Source organism: Rhinoderma darwinii, chromosome 7 (genome assembly GCF_050947455.1).
Source record: "Rhinoderma darwinii isolate aRhiDar2 chromosome 7, aRhiDar2.hap1, whole genome shotgun sequence".
In the NCBI taxonomy this organism is placed as follows: Eukaryota; Metazoa; Chordata; class Amphibia; order Anura; family Rhinodermatidae; genus Rhinoderma; species Rhinoderma darwinii.
In genome coordinates this window covers 68,319,957-68,334,790 of record NC_134693.1, presented here as the reverse complement: position 1 = coordinate 68,334,790, position 14,834 = coordinate 68,319,957, and the positions used below count along the sequence as shown (strand labels likewise).

General features: G+C 43.7%; 1 protein-coding gene and 1 long non-coding RNA gene across 4 annotated transcripts in view; one reads left to right on the top strand and one right to left on the bottom strand.

The window, feature by feature from the left end:
* The window catches only part of FOXRED2 (FAD dependent oxidoreductase domain containing 2), a 117,071-nt gene that overhangs the window by 66,540 nt on the left and 35,697 nt on the right, over window positions 1–14,834 (bottom strand). For 2 of the 3 annotated variants that reach the window (XM_075833507.1, XM_075833508.1), the window contains 2 exons: window positions 2,648–2,899; window positions 1,843–2,124 (listed from right to left, as the gene is read on the bottom strand). In XM_075833507.1, the coding sequence (XP_075689622.1) occupies window positions 1,843–2,124; window positions 2,648–2,899 (534 nt within the window). The remainder of the gene's footprint in view (window positions 1–1,842; window positions 2,125–2,647; window positions 2,900–14,834) is intronic. The other variant, XM_075833509.1, reaches the window with a different exon arrangement.
* The window catches only part of LOC142657949 (uncharacterized), a 51,532-nt gene that overhangs the window by 22,045 nt on the left and 14,653 nt on the right, over window positions 1–14,834 (top strand). The gene's annotated exons all lie outside the window — the stretch shown is intronic.

Below are 14,834 nucleotides of genomic sequence, written 5' to 3'. Positions count from 1 at the left end.
TTTTTACTTGGGATTTTTCATATATTTAATAGTTACTTTATTCAACTCAATTTTTTACTTCTTTTTTAGTCCTACTATGGAACTTCACTATGCAGTCGTCGGATTGCTTTAATAATAGAATGCAATACTTCTGTACTGGCGTGTATTATGCCTGTCAGTGTGAAACTGACAGGCACTCTATTAGACTCTGCCTCTGGCAAACACTGTAGGCATACACTGATGGCAGGCCTGGGGGACTTTGCAAAACCTCCAGCTGCCATGGAAACCATCAGCACCCGGTGATTGAGTAGCGGGGGAGCCGAAGGGGTGACATCTAAGGCTATGTTCACACGGAGTATTTTGGGGGAGGAATATCTGCCTCAAAATTCAGTTTGGAACTTTGAGGCAGATTTTCCTCTCCCTGCACGCCGATTTTCGCGCCGTTTTTTGCCCGCGGCCATTGAGCGCCACGGGCATAAAACAGCGCGAAATACGCTTTCTCTGCTTCCCATTGAAGTCAATGGGAGGTCAGAGGCGGAAGCGCCCGAAGATAGGGCATGTCGCTTCTTTTTCCCGCGAGGCAGTTTTACTGCTCGCGGGAAAAAGACGCCGACGCCTCCCATTGAAATCAATGGGAGGCGTTTTCGGGCCGTCAAAAAACTCAGCAAAATACTCCGTGTGAACATAGCCTAAAGGGTTTCGCATAAACGACTGGGATTTGAGGTAACTCTGATCCCGGCCAGAAGAGCATGAGCCTGGCTGTCTTAAAAAGACAGCACTGTGCCAAAAGCACTCTTAATAACCGCCGCAAAAAAAGACGTATGGGAGATCAATAGGGGGTTAAACAAAATGCAATATTATACAAAGTTTTCATATAATTGCAAATTTATAATTTAAAATTAACAAGACAATCTATATCTAAATTTGAATGCATTAACAAATGGAAATTTATAAGAAGGAATAGTGCTTGTGCTCTTTACGAATCAACCTTGTTGGTTTTCATGAAGTATTTACCGACACAGATAATTTAACAGAACAATAAGAATCAAAAATACACAAGAAAATCCTAGGAAGACCTCCATTAAAATCCTTATTTCTGACGACCCTATCATGTCTCATAACTGAGAACTACATAAAGAATTATTCTACATGTGTACCAGAATATCAGCCATTTCACCCCTCCTTATCACAAATCATTGCCTGGTTGTAAGACAACTGGCTGCAGAAGGAGCATTCCTTCACTGCTCTATCTGCAATAGGAGTCCAGGAATCAGTGCCTGCTGTGGTGCATGATACCCAGGAGACCCCAAACCCATTCCCCACTAGTGTGTGTTTTCATGGTTTTGAATTTGGGAATTGTAGACTATAAGAACACCATAGTAGTAGGTGACATACTGTGCATTTCATATTATGTGAAGATAGTAAACATGCAACATAATTTTTTTACTAGCTGATCTGTAGTTTGAAAGCAGGAACATAAACATTAAAATATAACAATATAATTCATAGTAAGGCTATGTTCACTTCTGTGTTAAAGGCTCCATTAGGGGCCTCCATCACAGATCCGGTCCAAAATGCCACGGACACCATGACCTTACAAAACCCATTAAAAACAATAGATTCCGTTGGGTCGACGTTGGTGTCTGCCATATGACGGATCCGTCACTACTGTTACTTTCGTTTTTCTGCTCCTGTGACAGAGCAGAACAACTGAAATAGCAACGCAGATGTGAACATAGCCTAAAATAATGAAGGTTTTAACACTCATTGATTTGGATCTATAGGAGTAGTGTATTATATAACTCTAACATTTGTGGACTATACAAACACTATTTAGGCATATTTGAACAAAACATTCAGTACTTATCAAAAATGGAGAAGTCAAATTTCCAACCCAGGCAACGGATCACACGGTCATATGGTTCGCGAGCTGCAAAGTTATCCAAGTCATCCTGCAGAAGCATGGTAGCAGGTTTCATTGTGAGATTATTTGGAGGGTTTTTGTCCCTCTTCAGATAATGCTTGTGTGTAACATACAACTTTCCAGAATCATCCCGGATTAATGCCAAGTCAGAGAGATCTCCCTCCAGGAGTCCATCTAATGACTTCAGCTGGTATGTGTCTAAAAGGCCATTGTTAATAGCTCTGAAGAAGATAAAGAGGCAAATACATATATTGTGCAAAAAAAACAAAAACAATAGCATAGTCAAAAGGAAAGTCAACACTTGCAACCATTTTTGTAATTTGCAACTTTGCAAATAGTCTTAATTATCTCCTATCATTTTGTGTGTAGAGCTTTTTTACAGACTTATATGTTTCCAGACAACAAACAAACTCTGTGTAGTCTGATCCGCAATCACCCTCTCTTCCCTCCCTGTCCCTGTATGGGACAAATGAATGGTGCCAATGAAAACAGGATCAGACTACAAAGAGTTTGTTTGTAGTCCGTTACCATGGAAACATAAAGGACTGCATAAAAGCTATAGGCATAAAATGATAGGAGATATTTAATTAAGGCTATTTGCAAAGTTGATACATTTTTCATGTTATATGGATTGAAACAATAATAAAATGTATGTGAAGGTGGGCCTGCCATTTAAAGAGGCACCTTCTACTCATTGTACCCTCACAACAATGGTTTTTGTTTTATAATCCTTCATGGACTTACCTCAAGTCTCCAACATAGTGTGTGGACCAGGATAGTCTGACTCTAGAACGTCCAATCATATGTATAAAATTAGTGGAGCTAAAGATATTTTCAGCAGTTTCAAATGCTGAATTTCCACGTCCCAAAATTAGCACACTTTGTCCTGTGAAATTAGACGGGTCTATCGAAATGGTCTCATAGCCCTCTGCATACTCTTCTCCAGGAAATTCCACTTTATTAGCTAAAGACAATCCAGTGGCTACTAGGAGAACACTGAAACAGAGTGAAATATCATTATTACATTAACAAATTTGAAGTACATAATCCTTAAAGCAGATCTCTTTAGTATGGGGAAAGGTCCACTGCACTATTATCTCAAATTGCACAACATTATTTGCTAATACCAGCTAGCAAAGAATACAGCGGACGTATTCATGAGGGGAGCGCTTCTACGTCTCCTACCTCCCCTCTCATCAGTGATTGATGGTTGCCATGTCTACAGCAAATGTGCTGCTGTTTGTGCTGTGTGGGCTAATAGTGCAGTGGACCGGTCTCCATTCTATACTGCCCTTAAACCGGCATTGTAGAATGACAAATTCGCTTCAAAGAGTAAATACAACAGTGACCTTTAGTTACAACTATATGCAAATTAAATAAATACTTTTTAGCCTAAATTGATAAAACAATAAAATTCTCAATAAACTTGCCTTCATAAATCTTCACCTTTCCCTCGCTGATGCTGCTCTGGTTCACTAACACCTTTCTGTTTATGCTCTGGATAAACATTTGAAACAGGGGAGAGAGTGCCTGGACCACTGGGCAGTCAGCTGTACTACATTCTGATTGGCGGATGACTGTATTAGGCTTTGTTCACATCTGGGTTGGGGTTCCGTTCATGGGTTTCGTCAGACCTTTCCGTGAGGGGATCCCATGAACGGAAACCAATTTGAATAATAAGGCTTCCGTTGCTAATGATTCGTCTCCGTTCCGTAAGGTTTCCGTTTTTTCGGTGGAATCAATAGCGTAGGGACTCCCTGACAGAAAGGTCTGACGGAACCCTGATGCAGATGTGAAATAAGCCTTGACTGTGAGACACCAGGCAGTGTGACAATACAGTACAATGCTCCCATTGTTTGAAATGCTTACACAAGAGAAATCATCCTCACTTCTTCCTGCTCCCGCCACTACTACCAACAGATTATCACACCTCTTCACTTGTTTCTGAGCTCCACAGACCTGCAATTCCAACCTCAATTCTGCAACCAACTTCAAGTTTGTTTGGATTATGCTGTAAAGTGGTATGTTACATATTTAACCCTTTCAGGACTGAGCCAATTTTTGCGGGAGGAGTTGTAGTTTCTATTGGCACCATTTAACCCCTTTCCGCAAAATGGTACGTCGGCATAACAAGTACATTACCGCAATCCGATGTACCAGACCCGTCATGAAGATAAAGCGAGCACAGGAGATGTGCTTGCTTCATCTTTATATAGTTACATAGTTAGTACGGCTGAAAAAAGACACATGGCCATCAAGTTCAACCCAGGGGTAGGGAAAAATTTTGTGGGTGTCAGCTGTAATATACCGCCGATCGCCGCCGTTAAATAAATAAAAAGTTTTAGATAATAAAAACAATAAATCGCCCTGTTTCCCTGAATAAGTCCTTTATAAATGAATAAAAAAAAAAAAGATACATAATAGGTATCGCCACATTCGGAACGGCCTGAACTATAAAAATATCACGTTATTTTTACCGCACGGTGAACACCGTAAAAAAATGTAATACAAAACAAAAGGGACTTCCGGTTCCGGCGCTGGGATGTGAGGACGGAGTTGCATGAGCTCCTGAAGCCCTGATCCCCTAACCCATCGACGCCACACACCCGCAGGATATAACCACCCCGGCGTTTGGAGGAGAGTTGGGTGACAAGAACCGGGCGGTTTATGGAGAGATATCTCCTCCGGAGCGGCAGCAGAGAGATCTCCTGCCCGGCCGAACACAGCACACGAGGTGAGGCGCCATCCAAGATGGCGGTGCCTCTGCAGCCATCACTTTCACAGAGCCGGTCTCAGAGCCCAGAAATACAGAGGGAAATGTTATCGCCGTCGGTAATGACTGAGTCTCAGATTGATTATCGGAAGCTGGCAATTGAGGTGGCTACCCAACTGGCCACCGACATCAGAGACTCCCTAATAGCCACAGTCACAACAACGCTCCAAAAACTCCAAAATGAGGTGACATCTCATGGCAATCGACTAGATGAATTGGAACAGCGGGTTGGTCTCATGGAAGATGAATCCGCAGGGGCACATACCTGCATTAGAGGCCTAATGCGAGATAACACAAAACTCAGGGACCGCTTAGAAGATCTTGAGAATCGTTCCAGAAGGAATAATCTACGGATAGTAGGACTGCCTGAGCATATGAGACCGCAGCTTCTCCAGGGCATCTGCGAGACGGAGTTACCAGAAGCGCCAGGCCTGACCAGATCTTGCAGAGTGGAAAGGGCGCACCGAGTGGGCCCCCCTGGTCCGAGCGCCAACGCCAAAGGAGAGCCGCAAATCAGACCGCGCCAGGTGATCATGCGTTACTTGGATTACAATGATAAAGAGGAACTTCTGCGCACTTTCCGGAACCGTAACACCCCTCTGCATATAAGGGGTGCAAAAATCATCCTGTTTGCAGATTATTCGGCAGAAGTCACAAGGCGTCGGAGAGCATTTGGAGGGGTCTGCACCTCCCTTTACAAACGCAAAATCAAATTCCAACTACAATATCCGGCCACCTTGAGGATCATGCAGACGGATGGCGCCACCAAGGTATTCCACAATCCTGAGGAGGCGGCATTATATGTAGACAAGAATCCTGGACTTCGGGGCCAAAAAAAATCGGGAGAGGAGACGGCGAGTCAAGGTACAGGAGGGGAAGGACCCCGTGCACCAGTTTCTCCACCGAGGGACTGTACATGGTCAGATATCGCCCGCAATTCCACTTCCTCACCCAAGCAACAACGGGGCAGAATCGTCTAAGACGCCACACCGACAACGCTCAGAAAACCGGCTTGCAACCATCCCGGACTGATAAGTATCTCATAGGGGCTCCATGGGCGCATTTGATTGTGCCTTATATATTCATGTGGCAATTGGTTCTGGTGGGATGTTATTTCGACAAAATTCCTGCTATAATAGGCATAAGCACTTGTACCCGTGATGTATAGGAAGTCCAACTTATTTTAATATTTTAAAATTTGAAATATGAAGATCCAGTATGTTACGAAAAGATGGCGGGAAGGGGAGGGGGGGGGGAGGGGTCACAGACCAGAAAAAAGTGAAGTTATGTATGCCAATTTAAAGTTTGTCTCACAGGAAATGCTGGTGACATTCCTGGATGGGCATTTTGTTGTTAAAGGTTGTGCCAATTCTCTGGCACCAAATGTAAATGTTGTTATTGTAATGTTGGGAGCAATCTGGAGCAGACGCCGCCGAGCGGCTACCAAGGCAGCAAAGCACTCTTGCCTAGAAATAGATATATATGACCAGTCAATAGTGAACCTTTTCGGAACGCCCAATTTATGCAGCTGACCTCATGGAATGTAAAGGGGCTCAGGTCCCCTAACAAGAGAATGATGGTACTCCGTTACTTAAAAAAACTCCATACAGACATCGCTCTTCTTCAGGAGACACATTTGGAGGAGAGCGACTTCCACCGCATGAAAAAATTGTGGGTGGGCCAAGTATACGGCTCTTCAGCTTGTGGCCGTAAAGCGGGGGTACTTATTTTAATAAATAGAAACCTGGTACATGAGGTAATTCATACTGATGCAGATAAGGAAGGGCGACTGCTCCATATTACTCTAAGCACACCATGCGGGGTATTAAGCATTTATAACGTGTATGGACCTAACAGTGATAATATTTCGTTTTTCAATGGTTTGGAGAGGGCCCTTCTGTCAGATAATGCCCAGCACAAAATAGTGGGAGGTGATTTTAATTCAGTTTCTGATCACAAGGAGGATAGACGCACACACAATTCACAAAGCACGGAATCCATTCCTACAAGGGCCCCCAGAAAACAGGACCGAGTCTTAGGACCCCTGATGGAAAGAGCACACTTAATAGATCCCTGGAGAAGGGGTAACCCGGATGCCCGGGAATTTACGCATTACTCCCACGCTCAACAGTCCTGGTCCAGGATAGACTACCTTTTAATATCTCCAACATTACAACCGAGGCTGGGGGTCGCCGAGATAGGGGACCTAGTGATCTCAGATCACGCCCCGGTACGGGTAGATTTCCAGGAAATATATCCCAGAGGATCAGACTTCATATGGAGATTCCCGGCTCATTTAGCAACTGATGACACCTTTGTGAGACAGCTAAGAGGGTGGTGGTTAGAATACACGTCGACGAATTCAGGACACAGAGATGACCCCTCACTGTTCTGGGATACGGCCAAGGCAGTGCTGAGGGGGAGCATAATGGCATATACAGTCAGCAAAAAACGGGAAATAACGCAAAAATTTAATGCCTCTAGTGCTACACTGAGGGCAACTTATACAGCATACTTGGCACACCCTACATTGGATGCTAGACAGGCCTGGATTCAGGCAAAACAATCTTTTGACGAGTGGGCAGCTCAGAAAGAAACACTACATACTCGACACTTTGAAGCTACTTTACATAAGTTTGGAAATAGGGCGGATAAACTTTTGGCCAATATGGCTCGACGAAAACGCTCAGTGCAACACATAGCGAAATTGAGGGATCATAATGGGCGAGAAACATGCGATCCATCTAGTATTAACACCATCCTGGCCAAATTCTATGAGGAGCTGTACTCTGATACATCTTCCCTTCCGCTGACAGACACACTGTTAGACAAGGTCACTTTACCGGTCATTTCCGCGGAACAGTTGCAACTTCTAAATGCCAGGGTCACAAGGGAGGAGGTAGATGAGGCAATAAGAAACCTAAAAAATAGTAAGGCACCTGGCCCAGATGGGCTGACCGGCGAATTTTTTAAAGTAATGCGGGAACAGATTACGGAGACTTTGGTCTCCTTGTTTAACAATGCTCTGGGAGAGGAGGGACTACCACCATCAGCAGACACATCTTATGTGAAATTATTGCTAAAACCTGGAAAGGATCCCCTACTACCAGGGTCATACAGGCCCATATCGCTCATAAACGTGGACGCCAAACTCCTTTCCAAAATCATAGCTGATAGGTTAGCGAATATAATGCCGTTCCTCATAGCCCCAGAACAAGTAGGTTTTATTAAAGGTAGGTCGGCGGTCACTAACATTAGGACGGTTCTGGCAGTGTTAGATAGAGTAATGCATAACCCATTTCCAGAGGAACATTCGGCTTTACTTTTACTAGATGCGGAGAAAGCTTTTGACAATGTCCGATGGAAATGGTTGGATGCAGTCCTGGATAGGATGGAAATAACGGGGGCATTCAGGATCTTATTACACCACATTTACAAAGACCCTAAGGCTAGAATCTCCACACCGGGCTTTCTATCTAAACCATTCAGTCTGTGTAAAGGTACAAGGCAGGGGTGTCCGCTATCGCCACTATTGTTCAATCTGGCATTGGAGCCGCTGGCACGTTATTTGGCGTCATCCAATCTATATACAGGCATAAGGGTGGGAGAGATGGAGGTCAAGGAAACGTTGTTTGTAGATGACATCCTGTTATTTCTCGCAAACCCCCTTAAAGATGTTTCGCGTATCTTTCAGGCATTGAACGACTTTGGGAGCTATTCAGGGTACAAAGTTAACACGTTAAAATGCCAGTTATTAGATTTGGGAACACAGGACCCAGCATATAGGCGGTCCCTAGCCACCCTGGATGTTGAGATGGCAAAGCCAAACATTACTTATCTGGGTATTAAGGTGGGTCGAGCACCCAACTCCCTATATGATCTAAATTATCCTCCCCTTATACAGGATATCCAAGCAGATCTTCTGAGATGGCACAGTCTACCTCTATCACTTATGGGAAGGAGCTGTTTGGTCAAAATGTCAGGATTTGCGAAATTACTCTACCCGCTCCAGACTATTCCTCTTCTGGTCAAGCACTCAGATATCAATATACTCAACTCATCATTTACCAAATTCATATGGGGGAGAAAGAAACCGAGAATAGCGCTCACAAAACTCATGATGCGGAAGGAGGGGTCAATTTCCCTAACATCCGGGGTTATAACCTGGCCTGTCTGAGTAGACACTTGCTAGACTGGAAACACAACACAGAGTTCCACTCCAACACTAGATTGGAGAGACAGCTAGCAAAACCTTGGGATCTCATGGCTCTGGTGCACACAACGTTCACTTGTCTCCCAAAGATCGTCAAGAAATCATCTCTGTTTTACGAGATACCATCATTGCCTGGAAGGTACTGCGCAAACATTATAATCTTTCTTACCGCATTTCAAAACATATGCCCTTATGGCAGCACCCAGAGTTTGCAGCAGGAAGATCTAACAAACTAATGTCAGAATGGAGGGAGAAAGGGGTAGCGACACTGGGGGATATGTTTCACGCACAGGATAAGAGGTGGTTAACCTTGCAAGAGCTCCAGAATAAATACGTTTTTGCACGGCATCAGCACTTACAATACATGCAAATAGTAAATCACTGTAAAACTAAACTTGCGGATGTAGCGGATGAGGTCCCCCCCAACCTGTTTGACTCATGGTTCACGGACAATCACAGACACTCCATTTCCCAATTATATAGTACACTCAGACCATTACTACTGAAGATGTCCCAGGAGCAGGCCTTTGGGAGATGGGAAAAACTGTTTCATTTACCAGGCATTGAAAGGCATATTGAAAAAGGGCTGGTGGATTTCAGGGCGCACGTACACAACGAAAACTGGAGGGAAACTCAATTGAAGATTATACACCAAGCAATATATGCATTTACCCTGGCCCCCTCCGCCTCACAACCAGATAGGAAAACGTCATGCCCTAGATGTAATATCTCAAAGACGGACATGTATCATGGCCTTTGGGCGTGTGCACATATTCAGCCATTCTGGGGGGAGATAACATCCTTAATGCAGCAGGTGGGCAGGTTCCACGGGACTGTAGCTCCAATGGAGGTCTTATTCCATATACAACATGATGGAGAATTAGAAGAGGCAGAAGTGACACATTTATCCCCCATGGCTCATGCCACACTGATAGTGGCAAAGAGATGCATACTCCAAAACTGGCTGGTAGCTGAAGTACCGACTCAGAATATGGTGGTCCAGGGGTTGAGGAAACTGTTTTATCTAGACCGCATTGGCATATTACAGAATAAAGACACGCAGAGTAAAAAATTATTTGAGAAATGGAAGCTTTTCCTCACAAAATATTTCACTAGTACAGAACGAAGGGACATTATAGGCCCATTCACAGGAACACCATGGTACTTGATTGAGGATCTCAAGGGCACTTTAGGGGCACTGAAAATACCACGGGAGTAAAGCGTATATCTCCTCTTTGATTTCTTTCTTCTTGCGGACTAGCTGCCTGAGCGGGTGAACTGCTTCACGAAGCTCCAGATGTTATGTATGCTCTAATTTTTTATTTGTTTTTTGTATTGTTTTGATGTGTTAGTTAGGCAGTTACGCGAGTTTATGTAACTATGTTTACAGGACTACCCGACATGTGGGGTTAAAGGATGGGAAGGACAGAGGAGATGAAGGAGGGTTGATAGCATCTGGGGAATACCATCCACGATTAAACCTATTTTGTTAGGAAGTATTTACTATCTCATGTTCATTTGTACATTTTTTGTAATGTTTATTATTATGGCAATGCATTACTGTATGATTTGTTTTTCTTTGGAAAAATTCAATAAAAATATGTTATAAAAAAAACAAAAAACAAAAAGGACAGAATTTCTTTTTTTGGGCACCTTGTCTCATGAAAATTTTTATAAAAAGTGATCAAAAAGTGGTACCCCCAAAAACTACAGTGTGTCACACAAAAAAACAAGCCCTCCCACAGCGATATCAACTGAAAAATAAAAAAGTTATGGCTGTCAGAAACTGGCGACAGTAAAACATGATTTTGTTTTAGAAAATACTATTTTTATAGTGGGAAAGTAGTAAAACTTTAAAAAATGATATAAATTTGGTGTCGCTGTAATCGCATCGACCAACAAAATGAAGTTAACATGTTGTTTATACTGCATGGTGAACATTGTAAAAAAAGAAGAAACAAAACCAACAAAACCATGCTAGAATTGCTGTTTTTTGGTTTTCTCGCCTCTCAAAAAATGTAATAAAAATAGTGTTAAAAAAAAAAAATCACATGTACCCCAAAATGGAACCAATAAAAATTACAGCTGGTTTCCAAAAAAAAAAAAAAGCCCTCACACAGCTCCGTCAACTGAAAAATAACACGTTCTGACTCTCAAAACGCAATAATTCAAAATGATGTTAAATGACGGCCCAAACAATTTTTTTAGGTACAGTAGTTTTTCACTAAAAACCCCACATCATCATTTGCTAGACATCACAGGTGGACCCGTAGATGCAGCGGAGATGAGGAAACTTTAGGGCATTGTGCTGCTTAAAGGGCTAGTGAAAAACTCAAATACTGGAGCGCATATATTTTGTACAATACCCAAAAAAGCCAGCCTGTGCATAAAGGATTGTTTCAAAGCGTACCACACCAATCCATGGATTATTAATTTTATTATTCATTCACCCCATTATTACATCATCCTATTATGCCCTGATGTACTCCGCCCAGCTAACATATTGTAATGGCAGGAAGGAGGTGAAGGGAACAAGTGAGCCCTAATCTACCCACCGCCCTGTCCCTGCCTACTTGCAACGACCCGCCCTAGGCGACGGGGTACAACTTGGCGGCGGTCCCTACGCTGTCTAAGTGCAAGGGAGTACAAACAGGGAACACGCAAGGGAATACAGTAGCCCACGGAACGCCGCGAGGAAACGGAGCGGTGAATGAGCCAGTCAGGATCAGGAAGTAGTGGAGTATACAAACGGGAGCACGGAGCAGAAGCAAGCCAGGGGCAGAGCAACGCAGGATAAACGGAACTGAAGCAAGGCAGAAGCACGGCAGAAGCAGGCTGGAGCAAGGCAGCAGTGGGGCCAGGAATCCAAGAAGATAACAAGCAAGGAGGAAGAGAAAACGGCAGGTATAAATGGACAGGGGGCGGAGCTAACTCTGACTGACCAGGCCGCGATAGGCTCTCCCACTCCTGAGCCTGCCACCCTGATTGGTGGGAGCAGGTGTCAGTCTCAGAGGTCTGGCCTCAGGTGTCGACTGATTAATTCTGGGAGTATACCCAGACGTAGTGCCTGGCAGATCCTTTACAGTACTCCCCCTTTTATGAGGGGCCACCGGACCCTTACTAAGAGGACCCGGTTTAGTGGGGAAGAAAAGGTGGAACCTCCTGATCAATACCCCAGCGTGAACATCTCGAGCAGGTACCCAAGTCCTCTCCTCCGGCCCGTATCCTCTCCAATGGACCAGGTACTGGAGGGAGCCCTGGATCATCCTACTGTCCACAATCTTGGCCACCTCTGTGGTTTGAAAAAAACAAGTGGTTTGTATATCAAGTGGAGTTCCAAAAACCGGATTGATTTACTGTGTTGTGTGTGACAAAGTGGGGGGCCATTGTATGTGATATATGTATTGATTGCTTGCTTGCTACAAAGTTTGCAAAAGTGACATTATTTAAAACTATTTTTTTTTTCCCTTGCAGTTTCCTTCCTGCTGAGTAGCTGAGTAAGGGGGAGGGGTTAGCTGCTACCAGGTGCTATAAATCAGGCCTCAGTACTCTGTAGAGCCTGCTCTGTGGTTTGAAAAAAACAAGTGGTTTGTATATCAAGTGGAGTTCCAAAAACCGGAGTTGAAAAGAGGAGTTAAAGCCCCAGTAAGTGCTCTTCTACTTCTTTTTATTTTTGATTAACACCTGTTTGCTGTTTTTTTGTAACTTGGATAATGGATAGCAAGATTGGAGGTTTTCTTCAGTGCACAGTTTGCCATATGTATGCACGACTGGAGCCGGAGTTCCAGGGTGAATATCTCTGTGGCAGATGTGAGCATGTTGTTCACCTGGAATCTCGTATTAGAGATCTGGAGGAGCAGAATGCAACACTGAGGAGGATAGACAATTTTGAGCGGAGCTTGCTGCTCACAGAGCATGCAGTTAGTGGGTTACAACTGGAGGGTGAAGACATGGGTGAGCAGGATCAGGTAAGTAGCTGGGTTAATGTAGTTAGGGGCAGTAGAAAGGGGTCAAAGACAAGGAAGGCCGATCCGGTTTCTGACATTCCAGGCAAAATTGCCAAGTTGGGTGATGATGCGAGGGTGTCAGTCTCAGAAATGGCAGCCCTAGTGGATACTGATCTCCCTAACAGCCGGGAGAACAGCCCAGCTAGTAGTCGGCGGGATGGTAATGCAGGTAAGCCAAGACAATTGATAGGTGTAGGGGATTCTATAATCAGGAAGACGGATAGAATAATTTGTCGCCAAGACCACCTCAACCGAATGGTTTGCTGTCTCCCTGGTGCCAGGGTTCGGCATGTGGTGGAACGGGTGGACAAATTGCTGGGAGGGGCTGGTGATGATCCAGCTGTCGTGGTCCATGTCGGTACCAACGACAGAATAAATGGTAGGTGAAGGAGCCTTAAGAATAATTTTAAAGAACTAGGCTACAAGCTGAAGGGAAGGACCTCCAAAGTAGTATTCTCAGGAATACTGCCTGTGCCATGCGCATCACAGGAAAGACAGCGGGAGCTCAGGGAGTTAAATGCATGGCTGAAGTCTTGGTGTAGAGGAGAAGGATTTGGGTTCCTAGAGCACTGGGCTGACTTTTCATTGGGGTACAAACTGTATTCTGCAGATGATTTGCACCTAAATGGAAGGGGGTCCGCTGTGCTGGGGGAGAGAATTCTAGCTGGGGTGGCGGAGTATTTAAACTGGGGCTGAGGAGGGAGGTCAATGTAGAAAAAAAAGGGGTAGCCAGGTTAGAGAGGGGTCAGACTATATTGGTGGGGGGAGAAACAGAATGTGGGGAGAGGACTAGACAACAGGATAAGGAGATCCTTTCGTTACAAAACATCAGTGTAAATAAAAAGGCCCGATTAATGTCAAATCACATTTCTGATAATAAAAGTGAAAAACTGACAGGCAAGTTAAAGTGTATGTTCACAAATGCCAGAAGTCTAGCAAGCAAAATGGGGGAGCTGGAGGCCTTGATACTGGAAGAAAATATAGATATAGTTGGTGTTGCTGAAACATGGCTGGACTCTTCACATGACTGGGCTGTAAATCTACAGGGTTTTACACTTTTTCGGAAAGACAGGACAAATAGGAAAGGTGGTGGTGTATGTCTGTATGTGAGAAATGATATGAAGGCGAGTGTGAAAGAGACAATAGTGGGTGAATACTGTGAGGAGGTTGAAACCTTGTGGGTGGAACTAGAAAGGGAGGTAAACACTGAAAAAATTACTTTTGGTGTAATCTATAGACCCCCCAATATAACTGAGGAGATGGAAGTTCAGCTATATAAACAGATGGAGCGGGCTGCACAGGCGGGTACTGTAGTGATAATGGGAGATTTTAATTTCCGGGATATTAATTGGTGTCATGGTTCGGCTTCAACTGCAAAGGGGAGACATTTCCTCAACCTGTTGCAGGAAAATTTTATGGGCCAGTTTGTGGAAGACCCGACTAGAGGTGAAGCTCTGTTGGATCTGGTCATTTCTAATAATGCAGATCTTGTTGGGAATGTCAATGTTCGTGAAAACCTCGGTAACAGTGATCATAATATAGTTACATTTTACCTATACTGTAAAAAACAAACACAGGCTGGGAGGGCAAAAACATTTAATTTTAAGAAAGCCAATTTCCCCAGGATGAGGGCGGCAATTCAGGATATAGACTGGGAAGAACTAATGTCAAATAATGGGACAAATGATAAATGGGAGATTTTCAAATCTACTTTGAGTTATTATAGTGCAAAATTTATTCCTACAGGTAACAAGTATAAACGACTCAAATTAAACCCCACATGGCTTACACATTCTGTGAAAGGGGCAATACATGACAAAAAAAGGGCATTTAAAAAATACAAATCTGAGGGTACAGCTGTAGCCTTTGTAAAATATAAGGAGCTTAATAAAATCTGTAAAAATGTAATAAAATTAGCAAAAATACAAAATGAAAGGC